Source organism: Cicer arietinum, chromosome 6, assembly GCF_000331145.2.
Source record: "Cicer arietinum cultivar CDC Frontier isolate Library 1 chromosome 6, Cicar.CDCFrontier_v2.0, whole genome shotgun sequence".
Taxonomy (NCBI): Eukaryota; Viridiplantae; Streptophyta; class Magnoliopsida; order Fabales; family Fabaceae; genus Cicer; species Cicer arietinum.
Window position 1 is genome coordinate 10,751,511 of NC_021165.2, and position 27,203 is coordinate 10,778,713.

A 27,203-nucleotide genomic window follows, 5' to 3' on the forward strand; every position below is an offset into this window, starting at 1 on the left:
GATTTATCTCCTTAATTAAATTTTAAATTATCTTGTTCAATGTTAAAGAGAACGAAAGGGTAACAAAAAATTCCCACAGAAATTTAAACTTCCGATCGACCTAAACTTCACCCCTCACTCAGAAGAGGTTCTTCGTTTCTCTGTCAAAAGGTATCATCATGTTCTTACTTTCATTTTGTTTTCATTTTTGCCCCTTACACCTCACTCTTTTCATTGCAATTCTCGGTTGGCTATCGAGTTTTTAGGGACACACTCATTTTCAATTATGACTTGATTTTGTCATTATATTATAATTATAATCTAATGTAATAACGCCACAATAGATACAGATCTGGATTAGGGTTTTAAGTTTTTTAGGTTTTAAATAAAGTTCTGATACCACAATGTCAAGGACTCAAGTTGTTGGTTTAACGGTGGAAATAGGAAAATCACGGCGAGCTACCGAAATTTTTAGAAGCTACACTCCAATTTTTGAAAAATCAGGGTAGATCACCTTAATTTTGTCAATCCCACCGTGAAACCAAACACTGTAATTTTAAACCTTTTAGTAACTTCTTAATGCGTGTTTGTTTTTATGGTAGGGAGATGCAAAAGTGATTCCACACACATGCTGATTTTTACATGTTTGAGTGATGTTGGGTGTTGACTGAAATTAACATTTTTTTCTATAATTGATTCTAATTTAAAGCTAGGATAGCTTTTGACTACAGCCTTGTTTTTTCACTCAAATTTATTGTTCTAACTCACTTTTATATGAACTGTGAATTACTTTTGATTCATCTCACTTTTAATTATAATCAATTTTTGTCTCCTCAAAATCAAACATACCTTCATTTTTGTGTTAGTAAATACAATATTAAGTATTAGTTCAATTAGTTGTACGAGCACCAGAATTGTGTTATTTCACAGGAACATGTATAACCCTTTTCAGGAGTTCAAAATTTCCTTCTGTTTATGTGTTTTTTTATTAAGTACTAGTGTTTTTTTGCATTTATTTCTTAGTGGTTGAGTATTTTCCCTTGATTATCTTTGTTTCATTAGATGGATTGGGAAGGACAAAAGCTGGCAGAGCAACTGATGCAGATAATGCTGCTTGCATTTGCTGTGATAGCATTTTCAGCTGGATATTTCACAGCTTCATTCCAAACAATGATTCTCACATATGCTGGTGGTGTGGTTCTCACCACATTAGTTACTCTTCCGAATTGGCCCTTCTTCAACCGCCATCCTCTTAAGTGGTTGGACCCAAGTGAGGCGGAAAAGCATCCGAAACCACAACCATCTGTGAATGTAACTACAAAGAAGAAATCCATTAAAAAGTAGGTTTATTTTACATTTTGCTTATGTTGGTATACTAGTACTTCTTTGAAGTTTGTAGTTGATGCTATGACAGAAATTTGTATTTCCTTCCCTTCCCCCTCATTGCTGTTAAAATACAATGTACTTTACTTAGAGTTCAACAATATTTTGTTTTCTTTTGGACATTGCTCATCTCGGTGCACATTTACCTTGATGCCTGTTTTTTTGTCTCTTGTTTTCTGTCTGATATTGACATTTTATATTGAAGTTGCGTTTGAGTGTCCGACATTGTGTCTACAAGTCTTCCTACCTCATTGCTGTTAAAATACAATGTACTTTACTTAGAGTTCAACAATATTTTGTTTTCTTTTGGACATTGCTCATCTCGGTGCACATTTACCTTGATGCCTGTTTTTTTGTCTCTTGTTTTCTGTCTGATATTGACATTTTATATTGAAGTTGCGTTTGAGTGTCCGACATTGTGTCTACAAGTCTTCCTACCTCATTGCTGTTAAAATACAATGTACTTTACTTAGAGTTCAACAATATTTTGTTTTCTTTTGGACATTGCTCGTCTCGGTGCACATTTACCTTGATGCCTGTTTTTTTGTCTCTTGTTTTCTGTCTGATACTGACATTTTATATTGAAGTTGCGTTTGAGTGTCCGACATTGTGTCTACAAGTCTTCCTACCTTGTTTTAATCTCTTTTAGATATTGATAATACAATGGTGCACACCAACATTTGTCTTCTGATTCTTTTGGTGTCCAAATTCAATCCCTAGCATAACTTAATTGAGTTGGGGTTTAGGTAGAAGATTTTTGTACTTCTGTTACATATAAAATGCTGAGAGAAACATCTCTGGTTCAAGTTTTAATTTGTAATGTATTCTTCATATTTTGCCATCACTCCTAGTGTGTGTTTGGCTGTAACCTCAAGTGAACAATGCAGACATGCAGTGTTCATTGCAAATTACAAATGAGTCAGTGATATTGATGACTTCAGTGAGGTTGCCTGAAATGACCAAAACCTGTGGCAGTGACAGTGTATAGTTTTTTGAGGGGCAACTATAGACTATAGTTATTATTAAACTTGTTTTGTATCGCGTTTTTTAAAGTTTTGATTTGATGACTTAGCTTTGGAGTTTGAACTCTTGGAAAGTGATTACTTTCTTTTGGATTCTTTTTATCTTTGTTTGGATTGATGGAATGTGATTAAATGGGGTGGAATGGAATGGGGTTTGATTTCATTATTTGGATTTAAAAAAATGAGTGGAATGGAGTGAAACATAATGAGATTCATTCCATCCTCTTCTCTTATTTTTCTTCCCCTCCAGTTTAGGTGTAAAGGGTGGAATCAACTCATTTAGACTTGATTTGGGGTTAGGAGGAGAAAAAAGGAGTTGGTTGGCTTTTGGTGAGGAGGAGCCTTATGATTACCATTTTTTTAATAAAAGAAAAATGATTTGGGGAATTTTTTATAGCTTTTTTCCTCCAAAGTCCTCGTCAAATCATTTTAAATTTAATTTATAGTAATAGTCCTATGAAGAAAAATTAATGTATATTTATGGTGGGGACTATCCTCTAATCCCATTACCCTCGGTCTTCTTTTTCCTCAAAGCCCTTCGTTCTCTATTCCATTGCACTCCCTTCTATACTACCAATCTAAACATGCTCTAGGGAAATCGTCCTAGTTGAGATACACAATTATCGAGAATTAAATAATAACAGATAAAAATCAAGAAAAAATGAATTGTATCAATTATAACTGATTTTGTTAGAGTTTTAGTAGGACCACTATTAAAAGCAATGATTTTGTCATTGTATGTTTATCAACAAAATTAATGGCTTATCAAACACATCAAATTCAATCAATTAATTTATCTTTGAAAAGCTACAAGCTAATCCTATATCAATTTGCTTAACTATTTATCAACCAATTGTTGACACAGAGCTGAAGAGTATAACGTCAATTAGAAACTCTGTTTGTTTGGATGAGATAATTTAATATCATTTTAGTTTAACTATTGTTCACAAATTTGAATTTGGATTATGTGAATGTAACAATTTTAAAAAAATTGAAGAAAAGTTTTTCTAGTGGTTCTAATTGACTTGAGGGTTTCACATCCAAAATTGCACATCCAGAGAAACACAAGTTATGGTTTTTTCTCTTCACACCTAAACAAGACAAAATAAGATTTTTTTGTTTTCTATTATCTATATCTTTCTAACTATTTTTCTCTCAAAACAAAGTTTAAATGTTAGTAAGATTGAGACAGCACCAATAAAATGGGAACCATTGTTCACCATACACATGGCATGTAGACATGCAACACTATGGGTCATACAAACTTCCAAATTAATTGAACCACATAATGAATGATATGGCTATCACCCCATACATTATATCCTCTGCTATATGTTATCAAACATTAATCCGATTCTTTTGGAGCGATTGGTTTTGATTAAGCGACGCGTCTCAATTACTAGTCAAAGAACCAAAATCTTTGATATTCTAGTGGGCCTAGAAACATATATATATATACATGGATCAAAATACTTTTAATAGTAACAAATTATAAAAAAAAGTTATTTTTATTTATTTTTTATAGTGTTTTCTATACGTAACCATATAGAGATTAATCTTGTATATCAAATATTTGACGTACATTTAAGAGTTGTCTCTTTCAAATTTAAATAGCATATCTATATTTTTTTATAAATAAAATCACTCTCGCACACACGTACAGACATATAATAATAATAATAATAATAATAATAATAATAATAATAATAATAATAAACAATATAAATATATATATACTAAGTTGGGAGAATGAGGGGAGGGGCAAGGGCCACTGTCTGCCCCCTCTACCAGTTCCTGGAGACAACTTAATTATATATTAGACTATATATTTTTCATGAAAGAAAAGTATGCTTCTTTGATATTATTTAAGAAACGTTTAATCGATGTACATAATATAACCATTTATAAATAAGTATGCATTTTTCAGAACTTAACTCATAATAATCAAACCAACACAATCTGGTCGAAATATTATGAACTTTTACTACTTTTAAAAGATAATATTAGCATAGTAGATATTTTAAACAATTTTTAAATATTAATTTATTGCATGCCATATCAAAATGGTTCAAATATCTACTCCTTTCTATCTCAAAATATAAATAAAATTAAGTAAAAGAAAATAAATATACTTAAAATGGTGGAATTATTTGCGGTTAGTTATTAAAGTCAAATCTATTTCATGAAAAGGAGGAGAGAGATAAAAGTATTTTTGGATAAGTTGCAGTGACGAGACAAATCTGATTGCGTCATCTTATGCCATCTATCAAATTAAATAACTGCAAAATTAATTTGTCAACGGTGCAAAATTAATTTATCAAATCAAATAACTCCAAATCCAATTTTACATTGTTAATATATATTTCTCCATTTTATAACAAATGTCTTTTATGACTTTTGCACAATGTAATAATTAAAAGAAATAGAGAAATCGTTCTACTAAAATTATTTATTTTAATTATTAATAAATTTTTTATTATTATTAATGTAAAATAAAATAATATTTTAGAATTAAATTGTGTATATAGTATCATCAATAGATAATATAAAAAAAATAATCAAAATTATATTAAAAATTATAAATAATATTTATTTTAAGATAATTTTTCTTCTTAAATTGATATTCACTAAGACGGCTAAAATATATTAACTATTTTTTTTAAAGTTAAATAATTTAAAATAATTTTTTTTATATATCATTAAGTCAATGCATTTTTTTGCCCGTGCTTATTATTAATATTATCTCTAGTTTTGACATCTAATTTTAATGTTTTTTTTTATTGATCTAGATTTAATATTTTTAATGCTACTGGTTTATTATAATCACTATTCATTGAGTATATATTTTTTATAACATCATTGAGTGTATATTTGTTTATAGTTATTTAAAAATATTTAGATGAATAATTAAATACGTAAGATATATAACGAAAGACGTTACAATACTTTAGAAGGATTTATTTTCTTTCCTTTTTTGACTGAAACACGGTTTTAACGAAGATAGGATTTTGTCAAAGCTTCAAAAAGTAAATTTCAAACCCTTTAATAATTTGACAATCATAATTATTGTCTATCTTTTTATTCTATGTATGGGTTGTTTTCACTCCAAAACTGCTCATCTTCGGTCTCTTGAAGATCCAATCCAGTACCCTCTTCACTCTTCAACTATTTTATTTGGTTTTTGTGTTTTTTAAGGTAATGAAAGGTGATGTGATGTTGATCAAATTCCATCGTTCAGAAAGTGTGATATGAGTGAATTCAGAAGTGCAGCATGGTTTTCGGACTGGACATAACTTATTTTATTTTCACTAAATGGATCCGTAGAGGGAGAAATATCACTATTTATAAATAAATTATCATAATACTTTATTTAATATGATTTAATTTCTTTAAATAAAATTAGTATCATTAGTTAAAATTATGTTCGAAAATATAATGAATACACTTACTACATTGTAAGAGATACTTATATTTACGAATAATTTTTTTTAATATTTATAATTAAAAACAAAAAGAGTATATGACAGATGCATTTCTATTTAATAAAAAATAAGAGCATGAAAGCAAAATAAATAATTAATGCATCTTTTGAATCTAGTAGAAAAGACTAAATTTTCATAATATAACAAAATTTGAATTTGAATTTTCTTTAAAAGATGTATCCACATTTTGTATTTGACATGTTTTGAATAGAATTATCTACTAGTAGAAATAAGTGATACTTTTGTTATCATATAATCAAAGAAAATATATTATATGATAATATCGCTTTGTCATATTAATTTTTTTAAATATCTTTACAAACATTTAAATAATAAAATGTGAATATATCATCTCTAAATCTAATTATAAACACTATTTGAAAGAAAAAAATATCGCTAAAGATAAGTAATTTTTCAATTTATTAATTTTTTAAAATATAAGTAATTTTTAAATATGTTTTTTTATTAATATTAATTTATTTTAAAATATAACAAATTTAGTATAATTAAATACAAATATTATTTTAAAAACATTAACATTTTAAAAAAAAATATTAATTATTTTATCAATTTTTTTAACAAAAATGAAAAACACTTTTAACAAGAGTCAAAGCTAATAATGACATATATACAACAAATATTTTCAATTAATAACATAATAAAATAACGACGACTTCTATGAGAAATTGAAAAATTAACATATTCTAATATTATTAAATTAGATTATTAATAATTGTGATGATATATTATTTATAAATAAATTTGATTATATTTTAAATTTAACATAATTAAAAATTTATGTTTATGTTTTGAGTCTAATCTAAAATAACCTTTTTATATGATTTTAATGAAAATTAAAATTTTATTATAAAAATAATTTATTTAACTACTGATATCAAGATTTAATTGATAAATATAGCAACACTTTTAATTCAGTAAACTTTAATAAACATTACAATAATTTACAGGACCCGTATGTAAATTGTTTACGTGTTCACTTTTAGTGGACAGTTTTTAAACTCATAACTTAGTATAATTAAATACAAATATTATTTTAAAAACATTAACATTTTAAAAAAAAATATTAATTATTTTATCAATTTTTTTAACAAAAATGAAAAACACTTTTAACAAGAGTCAAAGCTAATAATGACATATATACAACAAATATTTTCAATTAATAACATAATAAAATAACGACGACTTCTATGAGAAATTGAAAAATTAACATATTCTAATATTATTAAATTAGATTATTAATAATTGTGATGATATATTATTTATAAATAAATTTGATTATATTTTAAATTTAACATAATTAAAAATTTATGTTTATGTTTTGAGTCTAATCTAAAATAACCTTTTTATATGATTTTAATGAAAATTAAAATTTTATTATAAAAATAATTTATTTAACTACTGATATCAAGATTTAATTGATAAATATAGCAACACTTTTAATTCAGTAAACTTTAATAAACATTACAATAATTTACAGGACCCGTATGTAAATTGTTTACGTGTTCACTTTTAGTGGACAGTTTTTAAACTCATAACTTTAAATGCAGAGTCATTAAATTCATAATTTGGTTGATGATTAAAGAATTTACATTTGCAATTGAAAAGAAAAAGTTTTTATCTTTGAATTGATTGTTATCAACACAAGACACGAGTTGGATTTGTTTGAGGGAGGTGAAAAACAAGTAATGATGACGTGGCTTAGTTGTGTCAGCGTTATCCTCTGTCCGACCGTTTCGATTCCTAAATCCTATAAATAAATAAATATATTTTCTGATTAAAATAAATAAATATCATAACTTATACATTACATTACCACCATCTATCTATCTATATATATTACATTGCATTTGTATTTACCATTCACAAATCTCATTCATTCATTCATTCTTCTTGTAAGTGCGTAACTTCGTTCCTCTTATTTTTCTTTTCCTTCTCTTCAAGTATTATTGTTCAATATTCAAATTACTATATAGTCTTTTAAATACATCACAACTATCTTTTATTTCGTTCTGTTTTTAATTCATCGGTGTTATTATCATCAAAACTTAATCCATCATAGCAATTAACTCAACCAAGACGAAAGTTTATATACTTCTTATCACAATTTATGATCACTTCGTTCTTCTCTTTAATTTCCTAATGTTGAAACCATAATAAATTTTGATATGCCAAATTTCTAATGGATGATGATGTTGTTTAAAGTTATTTAATATACACATTTTTGTTCCAGTGATGTAAAAATGATCAGTGATGTGATTTTGGTTTATGTTAATCCTGCTGATTGATTATTGATTATTTTTTTTTAAAGATAGGTTTTTGTTTCCTAATTTTTTTTCTTCACATATTAGTTGATTTATTAATTAAGCTGATATGAGACGTGAAGAGAGTGGAGGTAACAGTTGGCTAAGGATTGACATGTTCTATTGCCTATACTGGTATGATGACTTATTCAACAATGATTAGTTTTATTTTATTTTATTTTTTAAATTGAAATGTAACAACCTTTTATCATAATTTATAGATATTCAGGCAATGTGTGAGAGAAGATACAACTTTGGAAGGTTAAGTTATAATTGGCACAAAACAAATAAGAGGGATTATTATTGTAGGAGTAGAAGTTCTGTTATGGAATTTGAATCAAATTTGACAAAGCATAGAAAGTCATCAGCAACATCTTGTATGCCTTGGTCTTGTAGAATTCCAATTGGTGAATGATATCATGAATTTCTTTAATTGGTTGATGCTCAATTTCATATTGTTTTGGTTTGATTGATTGGTCACAATTTCATATTGTTTTGTTCATGATATATAAAGATTGTGTGTAATTGGTGATTTGAAAAAATGCCTGGTTTTGTTGCTGGCAAGAAAAGATTTTCAGAGACAAAATTTTCCAATTTGGTTAATGAAGATAAGTCAACTCTTTTGAAAGACCATCATAAGGTTGTAGATGATAGCCCTATTCTTCCTGGGCTACTTGATGATGTTTCAAAGTATTGTCTTGCGCTGGTGCCTCGTTCGGACTCACCAGCTATGGGTAGTGTCTGTAAGAGATGGAGGCAATTTATTCAAGGTGAAGAATTCATAACGGTACGAAAATTGGCTAGGCAGGTTGAGGAATGGCTGTATATCTTAATAGCAGATAGTAAAGGAAAAGGAAGTCATTGGGAAGTTATGGATTGTTTTGGTCATAATCGTCGATCGCTTCCACTAATGCCTGGTCCTGTGAAGGCTGAGTTTGGTGTTGTTGTTCTTAATGGAAAACTTCTTGTTATGGGTGGATATTCATCAATTGATGGAACTGCTTCTGTCTCACCAGATGTTTACCAATATAATTCTTGCCTCAACAGGTATGTATGTTTTTTATGGTGCAAGCCTTGATAACTTATTACATATGACAAAATAATTCATAGTTTATGAAACTTCATTTAATTGCTATTGCAGCTGGAGCAGATTGTCAAACATGAACGTGTCTCGGTACGACTTTGCTTGTGCAGAAGTCAATGGCTTGGTTTATGCAGTTGGAGGATATGGAGAAGCAGGCGACAGTCTCTCCAGCGCCGAGGTGTATGATCCGGATACTAATAAGTGGACGCTGATTGAGAGCATTCGTCGCCCCAGATGGGGTTGCTTTGCCTGTGGATTTGAGGGGAAACTCTATGTAATGGGTGGAAGGTCAAGCTTTACAATTGGAAATTCTAAGTTTGTTGATGTTTACAACCCTGAAAAGCATAAATGGTGTGAGATGAAAAATGGGTGTGTCATGGTTACTGCTCATGCAGTACTGGAAAATAAGTTGTTCTGTATGGAGTGGAAGAATCAACGGAAGTTATCCATATTTGATCCACAGAATAATTCATGGAAAATGGTACCAGTACCTTTGACAGGTAGTTCAAGTGTTGGTTTTAGATTTGGGATATTGAATGGTAAGCTTTTGCTGTTTTCAATGAAGGAAGATCCTACATATAGGACTTTGTTGTATGATCCGAATGCTGCGGTGGGGTCGGAGTGGGAGACTATTGATATAAGACCATCTGGTTTATGTTTGTGCAGTGTAACAACCAAGGCTTGAAAGGGTTTCAATGCCTTTGAACTTGAGACCTTGATAGATTTGGCAATGGAGCTAGTGTTCTATGTTGTTTTATTAGTACTTGTGATGATTGTATTGCTAAAGGTTTTGGAAAAAAAGTTGTAACCACAATTTTGGTTGCAACATTATTTTATGTCTGTGATTGAGTTCACAGTACTTATATTTGATTGTGAATTAAAGTAATTTGACTGTGAGTTAAAATATTGAAAATGATGAGTGTGTCTTTGGATTATGTATATATCATATATTTTAATTGAGAGCTTCTACTTGTTATCGTTTTTTTAATTGAGAGCTTCTACTTGTTATGCTTAGTATATAAGCATAAACTAAACTAAAGAGTTTACGAGACTTGTATAAAAATAATTTTTTGACTTTATTTTAGTTTTGGTGGTAAAAAGTAGTTTATATATAAACAGACATATATCTATGTTATAAGCATTTAATAATACACATATTTTATCTTATATCTTGTTTGATGCATTTTTTTATATTTGTCTAAATTTCCATTATATTTTTTTTTATTATATTGATGAAACATTTTTTTTTTAATTTTTTTTATTTTATTATTGTTTTCTATCGTTGATTTGGGTTATTTGCACAATTTGATTTTCTTTATAAACTAATGATTTTTTCTCTCGTGTTTTACTCGGTTGATTTGTTTTCATATTAAAAGATTGAAAAAAACTTTGATTTTTTCTCTTTTTATTTTCTACCATATTTGATGTATGATTTTTTTGTTAATTGTTTTTTTATACAGTTGTTAGTCCAAACATAAAATTATCCTTAAAATATAATTTTTTATTGTGGAATTTATACTTAAAATTCAATTTGACAAATATATTTATTCACAAGTAGAGCTGTCAAAATGGACTAACCAAATGGATCAGCCTGTTCAGCTCACTAAAACAGAGTTTGGGCCTAAAAATTTCAACTCGGATTTTTTTAGAGCTTTTGAGCTCAGTCTAAATAAACTCGTTACTCATTAGAGTTAGTCCGTATAGATACAAAGTTGTCTTCAACCCGCATCAATTTTAAAAAAATAAAAATAGTAAAACTAATCTTAAAAAAAAAACCCGAACAAATAAAAATTAACTTGAACCGGTTCCAATTTTTTAAATAATTCGCAGACACAACAAACCCTATTTTGAAGGGAAATGTAACGGCACTCTTAGATACAAATTCACAGTCTCACTCGAGAGGCACAATATACAGCTCAAGTTAATTGGGCATGTAGAACTAAATTGTTTTTAAATGGAAATGAAGAAATTCCAAACTAAGTTGTTTTTAAATGGACATGAAGAAAAATTTTAAATTAAAATTGTAAGAAAATTAAAAAATATAATAAATAAATAAAAATATCCGGACTACCCACCCAATCCATAACCCGTTTAAAGTCGAATTCGAGTAGTATTTTAACAGTTTATATTAAAACAAGACTTTTTAGTCCATTTTAAAAAAACCCACAACTCGTTAAAACCGCCCTAAATAGGTCGGGTATCCCGTTTTGACAGGCCTATCCATGAGCATACAAGCATTGAGTACAACATATATTTTACTTTTCCCGCTTTTCCTTCAGTTGAATATTCAACCACATGGACTTTGCAAAACACAAGTTTCCCGTATTCTAGTTTGGACGGAATCTAATTAGAGAATTTCGTACATGCACCACACATGTAGCCTGTTCCTCTCGTTCCATTGGGATTTAAAATGAGCTGAATGAAGTGGAGTGGAAAGCATTTCTCACATTTTTTTATTATTTGATGGCGGAATGAAACATAGAAAGTAGGATTCCATTCCATACACTCCAAATTGGAGGAAAATTGGAGGGGAAGAAAATGAAGGGAGAAGATGGAATGAGATTGAATAGATTTTATCATATTCCACTCTATTCCACTCATTTTTAAAATATCCAAATAATGAAACCTCTTTAGTTAACACTCCATTCTATCATTTTCCATCAATCCAAACAAAACCTTAGGTAGCTATGAACATCTAATGAACTCTGGAATCTATAAATTAATTTTACATTTCAGCTACAACGCTGCAAATTTAATAATCTGCAGTGTTTACCCTAAATTGTGCCATATTCTTCTGCCATGATTAATACCACAAGCGATGTCCAACCCGTAAATGGATGTGCTCCTTTTCCCTTGCCTTTAATCTGATCGTACTGCTCCCAAAAAAATCCAGTTTGTTGATAGTTCCGTACTATATTTCTGCAGTAAGGGGGAAATACATTGTTTTAAAAACCAACCAATAGCTTTAAACAAGATTCCAACACTTCCAAACAAAATCAAACATACCTAATTAAATTGCTTCTCAATTCTGTGTATATAGCTTTGGCTCTGTCCTGATATGGTCCATTCTCTGCAACATTCAACCTACAGATTAGTTTCAGGAAGCACTGAATAAAGTGGAACTTCTGCAGATATACCTATGGAATAATGGTGGAGCGCTGCAAGAATTCTGTAATTCATGTTTATCCAAATGGGACCTCTCCAATACGGAGGATCATGCTCTGTGTTGCGTTTCATGTACATGGAACTGTGGATTAAAAAAAAGATCATTTTTGGTTCACTATAATCAACATCTGAATAAGGTCACTCAAATTAAATTAAATCCAAGGTTGTAGACCTTGTTTTGGCAAGAGAACGCAGTCCATAGTCAGTCCATAAGAGGCTGGTATTTGAAATGAGTTCAAGCTGCTTTTCCAGAATCCATGATCCCTGAATGAGATAGTAGTATTAAAAAATGAATTTAATTGGAAAATCATTCAAACAAGGACTAACTTCTTAGCATAAAAATTCATGATATCAGAACTAACGTGCATTACTTACAGATGGAATGATTTTTCCCATGAATGGGAACAAACTAACATAACCAATGTGAGGAACCAATCTTAATACAGGCCTCTCCAAAACATCCCGGACAAGCTGACGAGAAGGATAATTTTGTCCTGTCTCAATTTCTTTCCATTTAAGTTGAACCTAGCACGGTTAAGTTTATGAGAAAAACTTATTCTCAGACTCAGAACAAAGAAGCCATGCATTATCTTTTGAAGTAAAGCATCTGATACTAAAAAGAAATTACTGGGCCTATACCTTTTCTGTATGATTTCCAAAATCAAAGTAAGCACCATATGCTTCATCAAAATGCATCTGTATGGATGTGAAACACAAATTAGACATGGACATATAACAATAGCGGCAACCAATTAACTTTATCATCACCAAACAAAATTTGATGAGTAAACTGCACAATTAGCTTTCAATTTTCTTTTCTTTATTTTCAATGTATCAAAGTGCATCAACTATCCCAGATTAACACAGAACCTTCCTTAGACTACTATATACAGGATGCAAGGTCGGAAATTTCAATCAGATGATAAATGGGAAAACGTTATTCCATTCCATGAACGTGTAGTGTGTTCATAATCAAAGATTCATGCATTTATATGCAAGGGGCGCTTAAGAAGTTCACATTCCTCAATAACTCCATACTAAAAAATTCAGGCAAAACCTGGTTAACTTCTATTTTGAATGTAAACTTAAAAAAAAAGTATGAAGTATTTAGTAAATATAGAAAGAAAAAAAGAAAATCCTTTTCCAGAAAATAGTGATGTCTTATATCTGTTATTTCTAGATCCAATTACTCTGTAACTATGTGCTAAGTTTTCTTTTATTTTTCTTTTCCTCTCCGCATTATGTTTACTCTCTTTTGCTCTTACTCCTTTGCTGCATCACCAACAACAGAGATGCATAGTGAAATATCAAGGTATGTACCGGCTCTGAAGAAATGAGCGAGGGAGAAAAGGTAAATACCTGGTTCAGTAACTCATGATCCGATAGCAAGTTAGCAGTAGAGCCATAATTCTGCATCATTTCGTTCAATGTGTCCATTAAATATGGTGATATAACTTTATGATGCCTACATTTATTTTACAAATTTTACCTTGCCAAGTCTGGTTTCATTATCAAACAACTTCTCAATGGAATGCATACACTCTGCTGCAAGTAACATCCAGCATCTAAGATCCAAGTGGCGTTCATCCACACTTGGGTGTGAAGAACGTGGATAATCATCCAATCCAGAGGACAGCGACTGATAATGCCAAAAATAATGTTACTTAGGAGCATGTAACATAAGCACTGATGATCATTTTATGTGATCCCTGATGTAATAGTACAAAGCACGACATAACTGCTAGTTAAAATTCAGGTTTCAGAGTCATCCATTTCCCATGTTTATGATTTTCTAGTTTCAAGTAACAACAGAGAAAACCATCGAATAGGCTCAAATCTTTTTTTAAAATAGCTCCTACTGTATTATGTCAGTACAACCAGAAAAGAAAATAACCAACAGTAACCAAAAGTGGTGATGTCTAGAATAACTGTGTCTGCATCACTACACTACAGTAGGTTTTCAGCCTTTTGTAGAAGCAACACATCAAAAATTCTCACCCGCAGTTTCCTTAATTAGCTTTCGTTATAAGAATGTCAGTGCTTATTTTTTGGTTAAGTTAATAGCCGTGTGCCCATATAGTTCAGATTAAAATTGTGGACAAGTACAGCAAGAGAGAATGCATATTAGAACCTTGGGATTTAATTCACGCATTGTTCTGTTGTCTCGTCCATGCCAATAGTAGCTGCTCGTTTGTTTGCCTGGATTAATAGGAATGATAATTAAAAAAAATATATCAGAAAGGAAAATAATATATTTCCAGCACTCAAAAAGACCTCACATGCATTTATAGCATATACCTGATTGAGTCGTATTGAACCATTGGAACCATGCTTCCAATCGAACAAAGGCGCGCTCTAGAAACAGAGAGATCTCCCTTCTATCCTTTGCAGTGAACTCATTATTCTTCAAGCCAGTAATTATGTCTACAAAAACAAATTTTCAACTACTTTGGTTAAGAATTGGAGGGTGGAAGGAGAGCAACAAATAAAGAGAAATAAATTCTTTTTATAGCATGTAACATAACTGCAAACGGGAGGGATGAATTTTATATGCATTATAAAATCTTCATGCCCCAATCATTTAATGCAAGTAATGAAAAGAGCATCATATGACCACATCTAGATTCTTAGGAATAGATTTTGGGTTATTTTGCACAATAAATTTCTCAAAAATGCAAGTATCGAAAATAGCTTCAAAGGCAAAAGGATTTGATCCAGCATTACCAAGATATTTCAAAATCTATCAACACAACAAACTAATGTTAATCATGCTTCTGATCTAAGGTGACATTTATACATATACTTCATATAAATAGTCAAACTGTCTCCATAAATTTATAACCCAGAATCATCTTAAGAATCACAAAATACAGATGCATGATTACTAAGTTAAAAATCAAGAGCATGAGAAGAAAGTTACAAGAATAGGCTAGCAGAGAGAACAAAAAATAACCAGGTGGGAGGTTAATAATCATCGCTTCTCAATGAAAAGAAAATATAATCATGGAGCCTAGTCTATGGCTTGCTTGAACTCACAAATTGAAACACATTTTTTGCCTTCTTTTGAAATAATGATTCTTGTAAATCATAACTATAAAAGTAAGATAATTATATAAAAGGGTAAATAGGGAAGGAACATTAACATATACCACTTATTGCTAAAAACATAGTTGGAGGATTTCCATTTGTTGGATGCTGAGGAACAAATTCGTCTGGGACCCTACTGCAAGTACAGAAGAAACTGTGTCACTATGACAGATAAAAACATCAAATTTACTGTAATAATTTTGACAAAAGGTTGATGCTACACCTTAATGCTTCAGTCCCCAGAATTTGTTCACGTGGTATCCATCCATCAATGTTCATCAAATCTAACCAGTGTCCAATAATATCCAAAGAAATATGAAGATCCCAACGCCTGATTAATGTGCACAGGTCCAAATAAAGCACACTTTACAGACCATAGATGACATTTTTGTTGAATAATACCACTCAGTCTTGTGCAGTGAATACAACACAGCACTTAAAGAGAATTTCACTCAAAACCAATAATAATAATAATAATAATAACGACGATGAACCGCTGGTCATCAAGGCATTATTAGCCAGGATACTGACCAGATTAGAAGTTGATGGAAACCTTCATCCCATAAAAATCCTCTTGGAAAGAAAGACCGACTTGGTACAGCTGTGTAAAGCTCAGCAGGCCAATATGATACATAATCAACATGTTCCCTGAACTGCCAAAGGAAAACAAGCCACTGACAGCAATTAATCAAAGAATATCAAAGACACAACGCAAACAAATCCATATTGACAGAGTAACTGACAATAAAAACAGTTGTGTCTAATTGGACTTCTATAATGTGCCAGAAAATGTAAACCTATCAATCATAAAGATTTTCCTTAACAGCTTCTATGCATGATAACAGTTGTGTCTAAGAAGCTTTTAGTAGCAAACGGTTGCAACAGTTTCCCCCTATTTATCAAATAGTCTCTTCTTATGGTTAGAGATGCACGCATCACACATGCCACAATTTTCAAGTATAACTTTTTTCTGTTTGTTGCAACATAAAATAGATTTTTACTCTCTATTTCTTATTTCTTAGTGATTTCTGTGTTAAAATCCAGCATGATTTTCTAGCTAATTAGCTTGTCTTGTTTTCTGTAGGCATATAGCTCGTTTCTGGAAACCCCTAAAGGAATTATCGATTTAGTAAGAATTCAGCTCTTTAATGGTTAGCAATCTTTTGCCTTGTACTTTTATTCTCTGCTGTCTCTAAATTCATTATTTACCATGAGAAAATAAAACACATGAAAGATAACTATCAAATTTATGATATATTAACCATATGTCACATTATATTGTATTAAAGGGTAGCATACTCCTCAATAAGGACTGTAACAAACTAAAGTAACTTACATTAACGGTTCTTGACAGAGCAATTTTTGACTGACCATAGAAGTAGCCAATGCCACCTAATAAGCTTCCAACAGCCGCCTTACCAACAGACATGGATTCTGAATCCACCTGGAAATCCACTATTACGATAAAGAATTTACTTCTACCAAGCATAGACTTCTAAATGAATTTACTCAATCATATGAAACTCGAGAGATTCAGAATACATCGAAAGACCAAACCAGGATAATACATCATTGATTTAGATAAAAGAAATAAAAGTATAAATAAGTCAAAGGACAATAAACTTGGTACCTTCTCAGTCAAATTGAAAATTTTCTCAATCTTTTCATCAAATGCTTGTTCTTTATATTTCAGTTCATTGGACAGTGAAGCTCCTAACATTGAACAGACGAACAAACAATTACACAATGACTTATAACATTGATGTTAAATAAATATTTGTAGAGAGTAGCCAGTTCTCTAAAAAAATAATTAACATCAAACATCCTAAGAGTTAAAACCCAACCCAAAAATGAATTTGAACGCGAAGTAGACATATGAACGAACACATGCAAGAAAAACAACTGTAGAAGGTTTTGAAAGCAAGAACAACTCTTGCAACAAAGTAAATAATTAAACTGTTCTCCCTTTTCATGAAAGCACATAAATATACACACCATATTTATGAGAAAAACACTATACAAAGTGGTAAAAACCTGTAAGACTATTGATGCGATCTTCTGCTCTTGAACTTTCTGAATCAGTTCCAGATATAAGTACAATATCTGTAGTGAAAGGAAAGCCACCAATAATCTGCAGCATGAAGTATAAATAAGGTTTAAATATGTTGGCCCAATAAAATGAGTGAATTTTTTTTTTTGGTCTATGTAAAAAATTTCTTTGGTTTTCATCCCTCTAAAATTTCAAATCACTGTTTTTTATTTCTAAAGTTCATTTTAGGGAAAATAAATAGAATTCATTTTAGGACTGGATAAAAAAAAATTAGGGGAGTCACATGCTAAGATGGCTCCACAGCATGACTTTTGATAGACACAAATAGTTTACAGATGTCATATAACCGTAAATGATGATTGCATATTTCAGGAATGAAAACCAAATAAATTTTTTTAGGAGGACCAACACTAAAATTCTTTGGTTTTATGGGAACCAAAAACATATTTAACTTCTAGAAAAAGAGAAGAAGCGAGTTGTGACAGCAAAGTCAATTAGGAAAGATACTTTCAAGAGACAATTGGATTGGGCGTCCATACACTCACACAAATGTTCTGTTACCTGAAAAAGTGCATATGTTCTGTTACCTGAAAAACTAACACATTAGGAGAATCATCTGATGAGTCGGATAGTTGTAGTTGAGCATGCTTTCTTATCTACCAAGACATGCACATAAGCAAAGATATCAGCATAACCCTAAAAAAAATCATAAACACATCTTCTATTAATGAAAATTGTATCATCAGATAAATTGAACGAAAATACCGTAACATACTTGTGATGCAAGGTTTTCCTCAACAAGATCAGACAAATTGTGAAAGTGAGGTGTGTGAAACCCAGAGTAATGCAGTTTCAGATCCTCCTGGAAAAGAAAAACATAAGAAAGTGAGTAGTGGGATTAGACATAACATTGCAGATAATCAAGAATGGCAATTACTGTCAAAGCAAAAAATAGGTCTGAAAATTTGCATCTAGATAGTTAATATACTAAATAAAAGCACATTATATGTTGAGATATGTCGAGATATCAATTATTTCCTCTATATAAATATTCCTTCTTTCCTCGTACATTTTCTATGATGTAATTATTATTTAGGAAAGATATAGGCATTAATTACGGGATTTAATCCCTGTAATCAAGGGATTATAGTTGCACATTTAGAATTATAAAATTGACAAGGCTAAGAGCTAATCTCTCAAGCAATTCAATATCAATTTTAAGACCGTATTCAAGTTGGTATCAAAGCAACATGGAGGTTGTTTGCGGTTGAAGCAATGAGAAAGGTGGTTGGGAATCCCATAGGCATATTAGGCTGGATGCCCTAATTATCAATGATCAACAACTACATAGTGTGTTCTTCTTAGCTAAGGGAATGTTATTGCTAGACCCGTTGGAGAGATAGATTAACATGCTACTCTAACTACACTTGAACTTATTCGGTTGAAAGTCGAAACAACTACTTTGTGAGTTAAAGCTCTGCAAATTGAAGCAATGGGTCTCATTTGTATCAATCACATGGTAGCTGGACATTTTGCACCCAATCAAATCTTCCATGAGCAGACTAAACACTAAGAAAATTGATTGTCAATTTATCTATTTGAAGACTCTTTTTGAGGATATCATTACATCTTTTGTGGATTCTAATTATCAGTTGATCGATGTTTTCACCAAGTCGCTCAAAGGGTCAAGGATATCTTAAATATGTACAAAGTTGGATGCATGTGACATATATACACCAGTTTCGGAGGAAGTGTCGAGATATCCCTTATTTGCTTTCTTTATTTATCTAATTGTCCTTATCATGATAAATTCACAAGCTTAGAGTTAATCTCTCAAGCATCAATGCAGTCTTGTATTCAAGTATATATTTGCTTTAAAATGTGGAGATTCATAGGTTTATAATATTCTTAACCTCTTTCATTGAACGAAATAGGAAGCTCATATGATTTTTACAAGTAACAAACTATAAACTCCAAAAATATGTCCAATGGTAGTAGTACAAACAAGATACTCTTGAATATTTAATCATAATACCACTTTCTAGCATTACCGTTGACTTTAAATGTAGCTGCCAATCACCAATGTCTGTTCGAGAGCCAGATGCAAGTAAAGAATTCTCGCGAATGTTCAAGTTTTCTCTACTTACATCAAGAATGTTGCCACCTTCATCAGCCAAATAGAAAAAGAGCTGGGCACCTCTCCCGAATCCCTTATTCCACTTAGACCTAGGGTTGGACCAGGAGAAGAAAGCCGTTCAATCATAAGAATCACACGATATAGCAATACTGAAGTTGCAGATACTCACTCATACAGGAAAACAAAACCTGTCACAACCTACTCTATAATAAGGAAAAACTACAAACAAAGTTGTTCTTCCTGAATACTTAAACGAAAGTGATTTGAAGTTAATTTAATAGCATCACTTACTTGTCAATCTTCACATCAACTCGAACTGCCCAGTCGCCTCCATAACCGCTGCCATCCCCCTTTGATTTTATAAACTCAGTAGTCAAGATCATGCCATGGTCAACAAGTACTTGATGCCCATAATCACGTCCATTATGCTTTATCCAACCATAAGTACTTAAGTCATCCTCATGTCTGCAAACATGCCTCAAGTGATATCTTCCGTCTTTCACGCCAATCCACATTAATCCAGCCATCAAAGATTGTGGCGTCCTGATATTAAACACACACGCCCCCACAAAAGCACAAAAGTGAGAAAATCAAATGTTGTTGACATTGGCATCTAACACACAATATAAACCAGATATATAGCGCACCAGTGACTGTGGGATGCACTAGGGTATAAATCAGTCAAATCTGATACAACTAATATATTCGGATTGTGCACCACTATTAGTACAAAATCACCAAAGCAGTCTCTGATTTTATTTCATTGCAAACAAAATAAAATAGTGTAGACACATTATGGTTTTATCAATAAATAAATAAACAAATAAGTAATGTTTAGATAAGCAACTTAATTAAGTACTTATAGCATACACAACTTAATCCAGTATAGCATAAACGTTTATCCTATATGTGTTAGGATAAGCATGTGTGTTTCTATAGTTAAGGATAAAATATAGTCAAACAGCTTTTATATTAACTACTGTTAGCTTTTTCCATAAGCTATCCCATAAAGCTTATAGAAATAAGTTTAAAACAGCTCACAAACATGTCATAAGTTGTGTTCGAGAGCTCATGGACGATAAGCTCTTCCACACTCTCACAAGATAAGCTCAAGTAAATCAATTCAAACATGCCCAAATCGAAACACACACCACACGGAAAGAAAAAAAAAATCATGTGTTATAGAAACGGTAAAATGATACCTAGCACGAATTCCAAGATAGAGATGGGGACGATAGGTTCCCCAATACAAGCTCTCTTTGTGCTCACCTTGAAACTGCAACAACAACAACACCGAACTGATTCATTCACATAAACCAAATTTATGAAACCAAATTAGAAAAAGGACTAAGAGTGATGAAATGGACGAAGTTAAATTTGACCTGAGGAAGGTCCATGATCTTTGGGGCGGGAAATGGCGTAATAGCACGAGGCAGACGAGGTTCCGCGACGGTATTAACGAGGTGACGAATGAGAAACAAGATGATGAAGAATGCGAAGAAGGCAATAGCGAGAACCAATTTGATATTGACATTGTTAAATAACGGAATGGTGCTGCCGTATTTGCTTCTGTGGCGGTTAAACTTTGGCCTAGTTTCGCGGAGAGAATTGGCGTCAGGTTCAGAGGAGGATCTCACTCTGCTCCGAGCTGTTGTTCTTCCACTTCCGGCCATTTCTGGTGGATCGTCGACTAACGGCGTCACTGCCTCATAGGTTTTCGATATTTATAGAGAAGGGAGTTTTATTTCAGTGAAGGAGCTGAGCAGCGGAAGTTTCACGTTAAAACAGTGACGGTGTTTTGCACTTGCAGTTCGGAAAAGGGAAACAGAAGGGTGGCTTGCCGATGACAAACACTTTTTTTTTGTCTGAAAAATATATTTAGTTTGGGCCAACTTGGGCTGAACTAAACCTGGGCTGACATTACCGTTTGTGTGCTAATTTTAGATAACTGTTAAACATACCCATAGAGTTGGTAGTGTACCCCTATATTTACACACCAAAAGATAATAATACGCCGAAAATTAAAAGAAGAGAAAATGGGACATTTATAAAATAGTTTTACACGGATATTCAATTATAGTAAAATATTTTACGGTTGAGTTGCGATTATAAAGTGAATTTTTGTAGACATATCGTGATTTTTCATTGAATGTTGATGTAAAATTATTTTACACCGACGTTATATGATCATTAAGGTCTTAAAAGAATAGTATAAGAACAAAGAATATACAGTGTAAGTGTAAAATAAATAAAATTGAAAAAAGGGAGTTATATAATTTTTGAAAGTGGTGGCAAATTGTGATTGATTGTCACTTTATTCTCTTAAAAGAATATGTACCGTAAACATGAAGTTTACATTACACAAATTGTTAAGGAGGATACCCCCAATGGGGCCGCTTTAGGGTTTTATCCATTAAGAAATCATCTTCATTAGACATCCCTATTTTATGGTTAGTTAGGTTGATACATAATGAGATTGAAGAATTGTACAAGCATTTTCTTTCTTCGTGAGTTATTGTACATGCTCTAAGTCACTCCAATTCTTGTTGTGTTTCACATTGTTCTCTATTACTTCTGCATTGATTGGATGTTTCTTGCTACTATAATCCTCGGTGTGTAGAATGTTTTTTAATGAATGAATTGGCATGTGGTCTAAAACTTGGGATTGGTGTTGTAAGTGAACTAGAAACTGTTGAATTGGAAAATGCATAGTTGTGTATTAAGCATAATGGACAAATTAAGTCTAGTTGTGTTAATTTCAGAATATGCACGCCACTAATCTGTTTATGGCGCCTATTCTCATGTTCATGAGCATTTTATTTTTCATATGTAGAGATCGTGACAATGAGGGAGGGTGATCCCATTGACATATTAACGCTATTGATAAACATGATGATGAAGGACGGCCAGTTGCTGCCTGCATGAGATGGAGATGCAGAGCTAGGAGTTACTCCGGGAGGAATGGAGTATCCGACTTCATGAGGAGGAGTTTAGCAATTAGTTGTTTATGGAATTATCTTTTTTGTATTCCTGTGTATCATCTTCAAATTTTTGTCCCTTCGAGGACATCCAATAAAATTGTATTCCTGTGTATATATTTTACATCAAGTTGAACTCTATTCTGCATTTTCAAATCTTTGAATTTCATATATAATTCACTAGCACTAATCCTCAAAACATCTTACCTTGTTGAGTGTTAGAGGTGACATACACCTTTACATTTGCTGGTTAATTGAAACATCAAAACATTCATTATGATTTATGATTCCTATATTAGGAGAAGCCTTCTAACTCTAAATTCCTTTTATAGCATGATAACTTTGGATTCCATGTAGTTAGCTGCTGATTGTGTGATTCTTGGTTTTTAATGCTTGCAGTCATATTCATCGAGTGGTGCTCTTGTTGGAATTTTTCCTTTGTGCATGAGATCCTTGTTTAGTTAACATAGGGAGCTAGCTTGATGCAACTTGTGGATTCATTACATGGTTAAATCATTGAACACCTTGATGTTTGTAGCTTTACGCAATTGGTCACTTCATTTCATGGTTAAATCATCGAACACCTTGATGATTGTCCAGCTTTTGAGCAATTTATGTATACATTAACAATAACAAAGCTGGTTGGTTGGTTTCGCTTTCTTCTCAATTCTCATTCTCAAAAAACTGAGAATTTGGTTCATTTAAGAGAAACACTCAGGTTATAAAAATCCAGCTATCTGAACTCATAAACGCTGATGCCTTCCTCATTCAATATTCCCTGAATGCTAGATTGGATGAAATCTTATTAGAGAATTTTGTGCCAAACACATAACCTGTTCCTCATCCATCATATTGGGGTTTGAGAGACTTTAGAAATAAATACACGCTGAAACCTATACATTTTAATATCTTAACAGTGTGTCACACATTAGTCTTAGTGGAACTCGTGAATGAAAGCTGTGAAGAGAATGTTTACTCTAAATTGTGTCATATGCTTCTGCCATGATTAATACTACAACTGATGTCCAACCTGTAAATGGATGTGCCCCTTTTCCATTTCCCTTAATCTGATCGTACTGTTCCCACAAAAATCCAGTCTGTTGATAATTGCGTACTATATTTCTGCATTACCGAGGAAATACATCGTTTTAAAAATAATCATCAATACCTTTAACCAAGATTCCAGCGGTATTAAACAATACCTAATTAAATTGCTTCTCAATTCTTTGTAGATGGCTTTAGCTTTGTCCCGGTATGGTCCATCCTCTGCAAGATTCAATCTACACATTAGTTTCGAGAAGCAATTAATATACTTGGAATATATGCAGATATACCTTTGGAGTAATGGTGGAGCGCTGAAAGAACTCTGTAATTCATGTTTATCCAAATTGTACCTCTCCAATATGGAGCTTCATGTTCTGTATTGTATTTCATGTACAAGGAACTGGGGAATAAAAAATATAATTTTTTATTCACTTTAATAAAGTAATCAACAAACATATGCTGAATAGGTTATTCAAATTTAATCCATTAAAAATGAATCGGAGGCTGAGACCTAGTTTTGGCAAGAGAACGTAGACCATAGTCAGTCCATAATAGGCTGCGATTTGAAATCAGTTCAAGCTGCTTTTCCAGGATCCATGATCCCTGAATGAGATAGTATGATTACAAAATGCATCATTTTTTTGTTTATTGTTTAATGACAAATGTTAAAAATTAGTCTAACTCTTATTTTCTTCCCCCAAACCACCTTATCACTCCTTAAAAGTGCATATAATTGTGAAATTCACCAAACAAGGACTAACTTAGTAGCATATAAAATCATGACACTTAGAATTAATTGCATTACTTACAGATGGAATGAGTCTCCCCATGAATGGGAAGAAATTGACATAACCAATTTGAGGAACCAATCTTAATACAGGCCTTTCCAAAGCTTCCCGGACAAGCTGACGAGCATCAAGGTTGTGTCCTGCGTCCAATTTTTTCCATATAAGTCGAACCTATGTAAAGAAAAGCTCATTCTCAGACATAAATAGGGAACCCATGCATTGTTAATCTTGCAACAGTAAGCATACTGATATTAAACATAAATAACTGGACAGTATACCTTTTCTGTGTGATTTCCAAAATCAAAGTAAGCACCATATGCGTCATCAAAATGCCACTGAATATGCAAAAACGCAAATTAGGGATGGAATAAGTGCAGTAGCAACAAATTGACACTCTATATTACTAAGCAAACATTTGATGAAAGCCACCGGCATAGTTTCCTTTCAATCTTCTTTTGTCAGAAAACAATTAGAAAGAGAGAAAACACACAATCTTTAAAAGTATAAACACAGTCTTTATTACACCATTGGAGATTTAAATAATCAAGAGAAGACATGATAAAAAATATTCCATGTATATGCAATATGTTCATACTCAAAGGTCCCATGTATCTACATGCACAGTGTTCTTAAGAAGTTCGCATTCCTCGATAATTTCATAATAATCAGCTGGGAGAAGGTCTATATGAAAACCAAAGGTACCACTCAGATGAGACACATTTTCAATATCTGGATTATAAGAAAAAAAATCAGGCAAAACCTTGTTTTACAAATTGGAAAACGAGATCCTCTAAGGAAAACTTATAAAAGGTTTTATAAATAAGGAAATTAAAAAAAAATTATCCAGAAAATAGCAATCTGTTATTCCTAGTTCCAGTTGGTAATTATTCGACAACTGTATGAGCGAATATTTTCTCTTTCTTTCTGTTTTCTCTCTCCTCTATAACTTCATTCGCTTCTTCTCCTGTCTCAGTGCAGTATCACCAACAACAGAGATGCATATGAAATATCAAGGTGTGCAAGAGATCTGAAAAGAGGAAGAGGGGGGAGCACAGATAATGAGGTAAATACCTGGTTCAGTAACTCATGATCTGATAGCAATTTAGCAGTAGTACCATAATTCTGCATCATTTCATTCAATACGTTTATTAAATTAGGTGATTTAACTATCTTCTGCCTGCATTTATTTTTAAATTGTACCTTGCCAGGTTTGGTTTCCTTATTCAACAACTTTTCAATTGAATGCATACATTCTGCAGCAAGTAGAACCCAACATCTAAGATCCAAGTGGCGTTCATCTTCACTTGGGTGAGAAGCGCGTGGGTAATCATCCAATCCAGAGGTCAGCGTCTAGAAGAGCCAGATATAATGTTTGTTAGAAGCAAGCATGAGTCTTTGTTCAGGACTGTTAGAATATTAAAAAATATCTTATAATATCTTTTATATTATATTAGAGTATCTTAAATTATTTCTTAGGATCAATTTATAATTATAGAGATATCTTAGAATATCTCTTATTATTATTATGATTTATTCCTAATTTAGGATTTAGTCTATGTTTCTCTATAAATAGAGATTAGTATTGAATCTATTGTAATCAAGTCAGCGTTAAGCTATTATCAATAATATTCAAACCCTTATTATTTTCTCTCCTCCTTTTCTCTAAAATCTCACACTTTCAACATGGTATCTAGAGCCTATTTCGATCCTCCTTGAACGATTCCGCCTCTATTCCGCTGTCGAGTTCCCAACAATTAAGGAATATAATTATAGTTTCTCTTTTCTAACATTCCAATATTCGGTGAGATTTTTTGTAGCTTTTCGTTTATTTTCATACAGCACTGTTTATCGCGCGGTACTGTTTTCTAACATTCCATTAGGGTTTGGCGCTCCAACCAACTGAGCTAGAGAGCTAATAGCACATAATACCCCATGAAGGTAGCCCTTATAGGTAGGGGCAACAACGGGGTGGTAAAGTTTACTTGAGAATCATTATCATTTGCATACTTAAGGGTAGAATTGGGGGACTTTGTGGCATTTATAGCAGCTGGAAATATACAGAGCTCCAGAAGACTTTCGTATAATTGTCCATAGCATGAACCCTGACTATGGCCATCTTGACCCCATTGCTGTTGGTGCCCTCATTGCCATCACTGCCCTTGCTGTCTACAACACCAAAGGCTCTTCTATTTTCAACTACGTTGCTACTATCTTTCACATGTTTGTCATTGTCTTCATTATTATTGCTGGTCTCATCAAAGCCAAACCCGAAAACTACTCTCCATTTACTCCTTTTGGTGTTCACGGTATGATTGATGCTTCTGCTGTTCTTTTCTTTGCTTATGTTGGCTTTGATGCTGTTTCAACTATGGCTGAGGAAACCAAGAATCCTGGCAGAGACATTCCTATTGGTCTTGTTGGATCTATGTTGATTACCACCATATTATATTGCTTACTAGCTACAACACTTTGTCTCATGCAGAATTATAAAGATATAGATGTTAATGCACCTTTTTCTGTTGCATTTAGTGTTGTTGGAATGGATTGGGCTAAGTACATTGTTTCATTAGGTGCCTTGAAAGGAATGACATTTAGTGCTGTTGGAATGGATTGGGCTAAGTACATTGTTTCATTAGGTGCCTTGAAAGGAATGACAACTGTATTGTTGGTTGGTGCTGTTGGT

The 27,203-nt window shown here is 32.0% G+C and overlaps 5 protein-coding genes and 1 long non-coding RNA gene across 9 annotated transcripts in view; 4 read left to right on the plus strand and 2 right to left on the minus strand.

Annotated features, from left to right (window-relative positions):
- LOC101495249 (signal peptidase complex subunit 1-like) lies at positions 1-1,484 on the plus strand. Of its 2 annotated transcripts, none has more exons than XM_004504393.4 (2): positions 1-150; positions 1,042-1,484. In XM_004504393.4, exon 2 carries the CDS (start codon positions 1,042-1,044, stop codon positions 1,321-1,323), a length of 282 nt encoding a protein of 93 aa, XP_004504450.1. In that variant the 5' UTR covers positions 1-150; the 3' UTR covers positions 1,324-1,484. The 2 variants fall into 2 exon arrangements, with proteins under 2 accessions (XP_004504450.1, XP_073226477.1); XM_073370376.1 differs by lacking the exon at positions 1-150 and adding an exon at positions 347-484.
- Positions 1,485-7,750: 6,266 nt separating this feature from the next.
- On the plus strand, positions 7,751-10,259 carry LOC101495569 (F-box/kelch-repeat protein At1g67480). 2 transcript variants are annotated; one of them, XM_004504396.4, is made up of 4 exons: positions 7,751-7,783; positions 8,236-8,322; positions 8,409-9,234; positions 9,329-10,259. In XM_004504396.4, the coding sequence occupies exons 3-4, from the start codon at positions 8,729-8,731 to the stop codon at positions 9,954-9,956; spliced, it is 1,134 nt and encodes a 377-aa protein (XP_004504453.1). In that variant the 5' UTR covers positions 7,751-7,783; positions 8,236-8,322; positions 8,409-8,728; the 3' UTR covers positions 9,957-10,259. The 2 variants fall into 2 exon arrangements, with proteins under 2 accessions (XP_004504453.1, XP_027191777.1); XM_027335976.2 differs by lacking the exon at positions 7,751-7,783 and having other exon boundaries at positions 7,822-8,322.
- Positions 10,260-11,810: 1,551 nt separating this feature from the next.
- Positions 11,811-21,566, minus strand: LOC101496671 (mannosyl-oligosaccharide glucosidase GCS1). The gene is made up of 22 exons (XM_004504397.4): positions 21,093-21,566; positions 20,913-20,986; positions 20,002-20,253; positions 19,625-19,799; positions 18,349-18,435; positions 18,161-18,229; positions 17,558-17,654; positions 17,154-17,236; positions 16,860-16,967; positions 16,055-16,176; positions 15,747-15,854; positions 15,586-15,659; positions 14,735-14,860; positions 14,568-14,635; positions 13,926-14,075; positions 13,796-13,846; positions 13,076-13,132; positions 12,812-12,961; positions 12,609-12,700; positions 12,409-12,518; positions 12,278-12,341; positions 11,811-12,190 (listed from the first exon to the last, which is right to left on the minus strand). The coding sequence occupies exons 1-22, from the start codon at positions 21,381-21,383 to the stop codon at positions 12,046-12,048; spliced, it is 2,553 nt and encodes an 850-aa protein (XP_004504454.1). The 5' UTR covers positions 21,384-21,566; the 3' UTR covers positions 11,811-12,045.
- A 420-nt stretch (positions 21,567-21,986) lies between these two features.
- On the plus strand, positions 21,987-22,829 carry LOC105852269 (uncharacterized). Its single transcript, XR_001144095.3, has 2 exons — positions 21,987-22,217; positions 22,544-22,829. It is a non-coding gene; the product is annotated as an uncharacterized lncRNA (long non-coding RNA).
- Positions 22,830-23,426: 597 nt separating this feature from the next.
- LOC113783889 (mannosyl-oligosaccharide glucosidase GCS1-like) overlaps positions 23,427-27,203 on the minus strand; it is a 12,604-nt gene continuing 8,827 nt past the window's right edge. Inside the window, exons 15-22 of one of the 2 annotated variants that reach the window (XM_004504399.4) lie at positions 25,721-25,870; positions 25,592-25,642; positions 24,799-24,855; positions 24,542-24,691; positions 24,244-24,335; positions 24,023-24,132; positions 23,891-23,954; positions 23,427-23,810 (exon numbers count right to left, since the gene is read on the minus strand). In XM_004504399.4, coding sequence (XP_004504456.1) covers positions 23,666-23,810; positions 23,891-23,954; positions 24,023-24,132; positions 24,244-24,335; positions 24,542-24,691; positions 24,799-24,855; positions 25,592-25,642; positions 25,721-25,870 — 819 coding nt within the window. In that variant the 3' untranslated portion in view covers positions 23,427-23,665. Of the gene's footprint in view, positions 23,811-23,890; positions 23,955-24,022; positions 24,133-24,243; positions 24,336-24,541; positions 24,692-24,798; positions 24,856-25,591; positions 25,643-25,720; positions 25,871-27,203 lie in introns of those variants that run through there. The other variant, XR_003473255.2, reaches the window with a different exon arrangement.
- LOC140920917 (cationic amino acid transporter 1-like) overlaps positions 25,920-27,203 on the plus strand; it is a 2,664-nt gene continuing 1,380 nt past the window's right edge. The window contains exons 1-2 of the mRNA XM_073370168.1: positions 25,920-27,090; positions 27,157-27,197. Of these exons, the coding sequence (XP_073226269.1) occupies positions 26,616-27,090; positions 27,157-27,197 (516 nt within the window). The 5' untranslated portion in view covers positions 25,920-26,615. The remainder of the gene's footprint in view (positions 27,091-27,156; positions 27,198-27,203) is intronic.

What these genes read in the sequence shown, in the direction of transcription:
- LOC101495249 (XM_004504393.4), top strand. Translation starts at nt 1,042, where the DNA reads ATGGATTGGGAAGGACAAAAGCTGGCAGAGCAACTGATGCAGATAATG.
- LOC101496671 (XM_004504397.4), bottom strand. Translation starts at nt 21,383, where the DNA reads ATGGCCGGAAGTGGAAGAACAACAGCTCGGAGCAGAGTGAGATCCTCC. An exon ending in GTTCAATACGACTCAATCAG is followed by an intron (nt 14,636 to 14,734) that starts GTATATGCTATA and finishes CTATTAATCCAG; the next exon opens with GCAAACAAACGAGCAGCTAC. An exon ending in TGGGAAAAATCATTCCATCT is followed by an intron (nt 12,701 to 12,811) that starts GTAAGTAATGCA and finishes TATCTCATTCAG; the next exon opens with GGATCATGGATTCTGGAAAA.
- LOC101495569 (XM_004504396.4), top strand. Translation starts at nt 8,729, where the DNA reads ATGCCTGGTTTTGTTGCTGGCAAGAAAAGATTTTCAGAGACAAAATTT. An exon ending in TATAATTCTTGCCTCAACAG is followed by an intron (nt 9,235 to 9,328) that starts GTATGTATGTTT and finishes TTGCTATTGCAG; the next exon opens with CTGGAGCAGATTGTCAAACA.